Here is an 8,635-nt window from a genome sequence, read left to right as displayed (position 1 = left end):
AGCATTATGAGCAGTGTGTTGCCTCATGACTTGTAGTTATCAGATCCTCCTTGAGAATCGAGGTTCATCACGCTAGCCTGCTTACCACTCACCCGTTTTCGGATAACTGTCAGAAATACTCAACAACTAATTAGACTAAGAATCACCCCTCTGACTGGCTTCCTCATTTTTAGAGTTTGGCAGTGCAAATATCGGGCTAGCTTTAAACCTCTCTGCTAAACTCTGCTCTCATACCATAATCATCCTAAAGTTTATAAGTCCTCTGGTTCTATAGTGATGAAAATACACACTGAATCAATATCTCCAAAATGAAAACAGTATTCTTGTGCAACGGTTATTTTGCTTGAGTTTCTCTCACAAACACGGAGTCCGCCAATGAGCTAATATTCTCTGCAACTAAGTTCCATGTTCTGATGCGTCAGATGCCACAAATTCAGGAGTTGTGGTCCTGATTTTCACTATCCGTAAGCAGGGTTCGAGTGGAATGTACTCGTTTTGTTTCAGCCTCGAGTGATACAAGATGTAGAAACATAATAAAAAGAACTTTCGAAAGGTCAGTCACTTGCTTTAGTCTTCTACGAGGGCTTAAGGGTGAAATTCATTCCTCAAAAAAAACTGTTGTGTTTCATATTAATCCTACGCTTGGGTCCGTTAAATCAGTAAATACAATAAGCTTTGACATTCGGTATCTCTATAATGTAGCAATACACACAATTCTAAACTTGTGAACTGTCCATGGTTGGAAAACCCAAATGAAGTGGAGAGGCAGTTTACGACTATGGTTTCTCACTTATACAACTGTACGTAGTTTCAGACTGCTCTTCACGCTCCTTATTGCTCGCAACCAATCTGTGCTCATTGTTTCATATTATCCTACGCTTGGGTCCGTTAAATCAGTAAATACAATAAGCTTTGACATTCGGTATCTCTATAATGTAGCAATACACACAATTCTAAACTTGTGAACTGTCCATGGTTGGAAAACCCAAATGAAGTGGAGAGGCAGTTTACGACTATGGTTTCTCACTTATACAACTGTACGTAGTTTCAGACTGCTCTTCACGCTCCTTATTGCTCGCAACCAATCTGTGCTCATTTGAGTGGCCCATTCAGCAGTACGCATGGGCACAATGGGCTGACTTGTTCATCGGTTCATTCTCCATCCCCGCTCCGCCTTGACCCAAGTACCATGCTCCTTACTTCGAATGCTTATAGCTTTTCGATTTACATTTTCCACCTCCTACTGCTTTCACCTGGTGATAAGATGACTACTCACGAAGCACAACGAAGGGCGAAGAACTTTAAAGCACTGATGAACTGTGCCGGTAATTGGTAGTCGTGACAGAAATTAGAGCACGGAAAACAGACTTTTTAGCACAGGTGGTCCTGTGATCATATGTAACCGAGGCAATCGATTCCCAAGTTAGCTTGATGGTCACACTCCGAAGCATCAAAGACGTGTGCAACGCAAATTCAATTAGGCTAATTTATCGCCCGGCCTTCAGCGTTAAACCAAATGCCATAGTCCATTTCACTAAACAAGTCTGGCGCAGTGCCATGTACCCATCAGGCCCAATTTCTCAGACTCCAGCCCCTCCCCCCAAGTCTGGCGAAGTAAGTGCCCCTGAAGGTTTGTGAAACTCATGTGGGCCATCCCAAATTCGACATCTAGCATGTTTTTCTGTGAGGAATAGACTTGTGACCACTGGAACATTACACGTCATATTTTTTCACCATAATGGACATGCACTGATCGTGCACTTTAATTTCGTCACCGCTACTTCCTCACTAAGTCTGGACACGTCATTCAATAAACACAAAGTTTCGCCCAGGCATTTACAAGCACCCGCATTCAGGTTTTTGAGACAGACTTACTCATCTGTGCCGAGGGCGGACTTTCCTCATATGGACAGAATTCCCAGTTTGCACAGTCTTGCTTTCTATACACGTCAATAACTCGAATTCAGCTTACAGTTATTTTCACCCGGCTCCACTTATAACACAAGGGCACGAGACTCAGAGAGGAAAGAGGGTGGGTGGCTAACACTAGTACATTCTCTAACGTCTCAAATTGTTTTTCATTTTTCCTGTTTCAGACAAGGTGTCGATTTTTTCTGATTGCAGACTTTTATCTTGCGAGGTTCAACCTTGATTTCCCATTTTTCATCCAAATCAGCCCGTTGGTACGGTTGCCGTATCATCAGTGAATGTACTTGTCTCCGACTCATAGGAGATACGATTTCGGACTATCTAGTCGTTACCCTTCAACTCTGCGACAGGAAATTCACAGTGGCGCCACCACAACTTGTCACTAGCGGCGCGCTGTCTTGTTGTCAGGGTAGTTGACGAAGGATTTGAGCACAGATCTAACACTCGCCGATAGTGTCCGCAATAACATATGCTCAGAAAACCAAACGGTTTACCACAGTCATGTGCCGAGACCAGAGAATGACTGGATGTTTGGATAAATGGCTAAGAAGGCGTGCGTGTCATGGAAAATTTTCGTTTAGAATCAGCCGAATCAAATATGTAGCTTATGGAAAGTCAGTGAGCTATTGGCGGAACAACTTTGGTGAATGTATAGTGGAGAGTATACTCATTTCACTTTGGTAGTGGTGCATGGACAGAAATTGTCTATCGACCACAGTATAATGAAATACTCCGTCAATGCTGTTCAACGAACCCTGAGTCTGTAGTAAGACTGAGAATTTTCCATACATAATCTTTCTGTAAAGTTTCTACAGGAAAAGAGATTTGTCTCATGTTTATTGACCAAATCATACCTTCAAAGCGGTGCCGTGAGTTGGAAAAGTTCGTCTGCATAAACCAGAGGAAAAACGTGAGATCTCTTCCGTCTTTGTTGACGTGCACCCCGAAGAAATTACAGTAAATTGCGAAATTAACTACTGAATTAACCAGATTCCGGAAGTGATTTTGCTAGGAGCGTAAAGTCAGGTAATATTGGCCGTTCTTATGTGATCAGATAGAATTATGTTTCTAATAATTGCTTAAAATAGCACGTAGAATATTTTTATTCAGTTAGCCTTCGTTGACAGTGAGTGCTTTATGTCTGACTACATGGATTCTGACGAATGAAAGCGCAATACCGAAAAAAATGTTTGACATCGGACAACCCCATGTCTCAGTTTGATTCCAGTAGATGAAGTAATTAGAAAAAAACATGTCCTCTTTTCCATATTTTCTTCTAAGCATAGACGTCATCAACTATTCTATTTGAAATCTAACTCAGAAAGCTTACTGAAATGTGTAATTTGTGTCCGAATGGGGAAGCTTTACGGAATATTCGAAACTCCACTGAGAAAACGTAGTTCTCATCCGTGCTACGATGGTTCGAACCTAACTGCCAATGATATCACTCAAATCGAGTGGTAACGGTTAGCAAACAAAAAATTTTCAAACCAGTTTTACTCGCCACTTCGGTTCCGCGAATAATCAGCGATATTTGATGTCAACCGAGTGGTGACTTTCAAAAACCTTTCGTTGACACGCGTAGCTAACTGGTCAATTAATAATAATAATGGTAATAATAATAATAATAATAATAATAATAATAATAATAATGGATATATTTATGTTGCTCATAACTTCCCAGAAACTTCGAAACACCACATGCTCCGTAGATATGCCTGACATGAAGATAACCCGAAAACACAAACGTTCGTGAACCAGACGCTGTACGAATTTCGATGGTAGACTTCTGTTTTCTCACGAGGTGAGTTAACCTGCTCATCACCCTGTGATATGCATGTCAAGCCACGACATTTTAGGAAGGTTGTCGTTGTTGTGGTGCCTCCACAGTGTTTTTTACTTGTAAGGTAATCAGTAGAAAATTTAGTGTCCCCGATAACTGGGGCAACACGGGAACATGAAAATAATCTCAAAGTCATGACAGTACGGTGTCGCTGATAAGGCCTCTGAAACAGTAACACAGTGTGTTGGAAAACGGCTAAGTTTTTGACGAGGATATACACCTATTCAGTGAAATGAGGTACACCTTCTCGTCGAAGCACTGGGTATCTTCACAAATTTCATAACATAATGATATTTGTTTGAAGTTCCCAAGCGGTGATGGGACAGGTGCCTCCTCTCAATTACAAAGGGGTTTGTTCGACTTTTTTGTGTGAAGGAAAAGGGAGGATATGCACATTCCTAATCGGTCGTCACAATTAGGTCGGTTTACCGTGTAGATGTGAAACTGCAACACCGATAAAGTGCTGAACTACGGTGCGCAAGCAAAGAATGGGGCCTGACGGTCTTCGACCGTCCAAGACCGGTCTCGTCCTCTTCAGTGCTCAGTAGGTGGGTGCAGTCACCGAGTTTCCATCAACCATGTTCGTTCCATCATGAAAATATACTGCGACGTCTCGGATAATGCTTCAACACATCCGTTTGAAGGGGAATACCACAAACGTCGAAAAACATATTAGTATTTAAATTAGTGCAATTTGAAAACCGCGAACAATTTCAGTTCAAGTGAAACCTTATTTTGACGGAAACTCAGTGACTGCACTCACTAGATGAGCCATAAGGAGGGAGAAACCGCTCACCGACTGTCAGGGATTCAAGTAACCCTATTTGCCTTGTGTTCCACTGGGAAAATACACTGTGATGTCTCAACTACCGCGCCAAGTGATACATGAGGTGGCCTTGTGTAACACATTCAGTTAAGACGAACGTTATAAACGATGTGTTCAACCGGATTCGTCTGAGATTCCCATTAAAGATAAATCAGTGTACAAATGTGTGAATTTCGCAAAATAATCAGGCTGCTGCTCGCTCTTATGTAAAACCTTCCAGCACATTTAGCATGGTGCTCTGACATTCCGCTTTAATATTTTAAAGAGGAATTGAAATCAGTAGGAAGCGATCAATAAGCTCAAAGAGGTTTACTCGCAAATGGATGCTGACAACATGCTGATTTGTCCTAGCACATGAGAAACGACATACCACTGACTTTGCTAGAAATGATGAAGTTACCAAACCATAAGTGTTCAAACACGACTTATCCGGGAACTTACTGTGAGTTCGTGTTGTGGCAATAATGTGGGCGGCGAGGAGTGCACTGACACCGGATAGAGTTGACTATGCTGTTGCTGCTGGTGCTGTTCTTGGAGAAGGGCAGCGGTTAACAATGAATGCTGTACAATGGACGTTGGAGCTGATTGCTGGTTGTGTTGTGGAAGAGCTGGTTCAGTGATCGTATAGGCCTGATTGGGTTGAGGTAATAAACCAGCTGTACAACTACCGTTGAGTAGAACGGATGTTGTTGGGAGCAGCTGCTCATGCTGTCCCTCAACCGGCTGACGTAGACGTGTTGTCATAACATTGGATGCGTTCTGGCTAGGCTCCACCGATGCCACCATGGAAGAGGAGTTGAAGAATAAGGAAAATTGGGTGGAATCTACGGCATATGCGTCATTTAGCCCATCTGTACTGTTGTTTGGCTGAGTTGGGCTGGTATCGACAATATTCTGAGGTTGGGCCGTTGTTGACCTCGTCGGAATGCCTTGGCGAACGAGTGAAAGTAAATCGGATGGTGGCGGATACATGGGCTGACTTTCTGCAGTCGGCCTAATTGAATTAGAAGTCATGTTGGGGGGAACGAGACTCGGACTGAGCAACAGGCCTGACCCAGGATTATAAATCAATTGCGTACCTGAAAAATAAAACAGAGCGGAATATCAGGTAATCTTCTTTTTCCTCTGGAAGCTTAGTTGTTATAAACCAAAGGATGTTACCTACTGTCCATCATTATCCCACTACACTTGTGCCGCACAACAAATGCACAGTACTATATTATGCTATACTGTACTGTGCTATAATATACATGCTATGTACTATAATGTACTGTGCTATACTATCCTCTACCACCATGATATGCAGAATTTTACTATTTGTAGCCGTTGCAATAAGATACTGTGCTATGGCATGCTAATCTATCAAACACTATCAGGCAAACGGTCAAAAGATGCGGGCCTTTCACCATGGCGAATGTGACGGGCCTAACACCATTGATATGGAATGTAGGTACACTCCGGTGCGCTGCTTGGTTGTTGGTCTGTTCGCCGATCCACTCAACCCTGCACTGACGATGTCGCCTCGACTGGTGATGAAAACGTTCGCAACCCAATTGCCAAGCTCGGTGAACAGATCAACAACCACCACAGATGCTGTTGTATTGTAGAGGCCATCCATTTCAAGAAAATTGTAGTGCAGCGAAGTAAGACTTACGAAAGCCAACTTCCAGAATGTCACTCCTCAAGCCGTGTGTCTGTGGTAAATAATAACAGAAGCTCATATCGAGTGCATTACACTATGATAACTTAGGCGTGAAGTGCTGGCGTCATACAAGATTACACAAAACTACAGCCGCAAAAATTTAAGGACTTTGTTTTCCATTGAAATGTTACCCATTCTGGAAAATGGCTCCGGAATCTCGACCCTTGCAGTTTCCTTTCCTGTTCATGGTATTACGAGGATATGAGCTTCACGTACGCCTTCCTTTTGCTAACTAGAGGAGATTGATCGTTTCTCTGGTCGGCCTGCATGTAACCAATTGCCTCCTGATGCGGTCTGAGAGAGAGAGAGTACCGTGGGGAGTTTTCCCGATCCTAATTGATGACTGTCGTACTGAGGCTAATCAGAACTGTGAAGTCTGGTATTCCTCGAGTTCCGAAATTATCCACCAGTGACATTGTATGCTGAAACCTAACTAACGACTACTTTTCATCATACCGCCTTAAAGATAGTGCTGTTAGCTCGCCACTTTATTTCACAGAATTCGAACACTGAATGGCCCAATTCTGTGATGCGTTCCAGATCAACCTCGACCCCCTGTCAGCGACACATCCTGCTTAGCATCAGCAGCAGTCGATCCAGAGCAGCCACACAGAATTCCAGTCAAACACCCAGCTAGATTATCCGGGGTGTGTTTTACCCCAAGGCCATTGCACAGTTGCTTTGATCAACCGCTTTATCGCCTAGTTATCTTATCGGCTTCTCATACCATATACGCAATGATCGAACCATAAGATTTAGAAACCTGGTGCAGAAGTGCGAACTATCTGGTTTCATAGCATGCCTCTGTAAGTACTGATTTAAAACCATGGCCAAGAAGATTTATTCAACAACCTTGATCGGGACGCTTCTCTTTATATCACTGAGCTGAGTACAAACAGTTGCTTTCCTTGAGGGAACGACAGGCATTTTTCCAACTCATTTCAATTTGAGTTACCGCCCACAATGGTTGGCGCGAAGTCAGTCACCGGCAATTAAAAGTTTGTCATTCTTGTGGAAAAAGTCACATGTTTGAATGAAGCCAACATCATTATGCGACAGTGTGTTGAAAAAAACAGATATTTTCTAGTTTGCGAGTTGATCAAAAAAGAATCTAATCACTAGACTCCTCACCTTAATCGCTTCAAGGTTTTTTATTGGTCAGTTGAAATCGGCTATTTGCATATGACAAATCTTCTCACTTGGAATTTGTTATGCAAAGAAGGGGATAGGAATAAAACACTCAGTGTCGAAGAACTGTCGCAAATCATAACTCTTGTCTGCAATGGACCAACATTTGTGGATTGTTTATGCCGTGTCCTACGTGATGCATACGTGTACCGCTTCGAATGCTATGAATTTAGGAGAAAAGACATTGAAATCCACTATCCATCACTGTCAAGGAGGGAAACAAAAGCGCGAGATGCCTGTGTGGCAGTTCTATTTAAACAATCTTTCACGGATTTATTGAATGCCGCATTTCATTCTGGTTCGATGTTGAATGTCAATCACAAAATTGAACTGTCCGCAAACTGGTCAGGTTTGGACGAGCAAGGTACACAAATAGGCTTTGGTTTTGGTCCCCTCTGATCGATAGCTACTCGCGAAACTGGAATTAAAAGTGCACGACAGAATACCTTCTTCAGTGGCTGTCACTCGGAAATGTGTGGATGTAACCTGGCATTTAGATCGGCTTTCGAACAATTGTTTTCTAGGCAGTAATAAAAGTGCTTATGTCAGTTAAGCGTGAGTACGTAATACCAATGCATTGTTGTCAGTGATAAGGGTGGATGAAAATAGCGAAGAGATTTCAAAGTTTCAGCTGTCGGTTTCACTTGTGACGTTTAAGTGAGGAACACGAGGGAGATCTAAAACAACAACTGTTCGAACAAGAGTTTCAATCGTTCATCACCCATGTCACCCAGTCTTTATAACGGTATTTGAGAAACCTGTTCACAAAGGAAAAAATGGGCCTTCCCCTGAGGATTTGTCGCTCGAAAACCGAGCCATTAAAACTCGGTGCGCGGCTGCCATCCGTTACCATTGGCTTGTTTCGTCCAAGGGTCTCCATTCCAAGAGGGATCAGCTTATTGGGTAGGAGACGACTCCAAGGTTGATGAATATTCTTCAATACCCCGACTGCACCGTTGTGATACTTATTTTCAAGAAAGTTTGATGTACCGTAGGCGGGACACACTACTCATAGTGTCGCGAAGAGACTGGGCCTTACCGTGGTGTGACTGCATTTCCCCCAAACACCACTGCCTTGCGGTTAGGCTTTTGAGCCAAAGGCTTTGGTTGAGGACCCTAATCGTCCTCCTGTCTATGTGCCGGCGCC

General features: G+C 43.0%; 1 protein-coding gene across 1 annotated transcript; it reads right to left on the bottom strand.

Moving 5' to 3' along the window:
• Window positions 1-2,250: 2,250 nt before the first annotated feature.
• On the bottom strand, window positions 2,251-6,319 carry T265_09342 (hypothetical protein; the record flags this gene model as incomplete). Its single annotated transcript, XM_009175382.1, has 3 exons — window positions 2,251-2,472; window positions 5,040-5,677; window positions 6,253-6,319. The coding sequence occupies 3 exons, from the start codon at window positions 6,317-6,319 to the stop codon at window positions 2,251-2,253; spliced, it is 927 nt and encodes a 308-aa protein (XP_009173646.1).
• Window positions 6,320-8,635: the final 2,316 nt, after the last annotated feature.

The sequence above is a fragment of the Opisthorchis viverrini genome (assembly GCF_000715545.1).
Source record: "Opisthorchis viverrini unplaced genomic scaffold opera_v5_269, whole genome shotgun sequence".
Lineage (NCBI taxonomy): Eukaryota > Metazoa > Platyhelminthes > Trematoda > Opisthorchiida > Opisthorchiidae > Opisthorchis > Opisthorchis viverrini.
The sequence above is the reverse complement of the archived record's forward strand: the minus strand, read 5'-3'. Positions and strand labels throughout refer to the sequence as shown.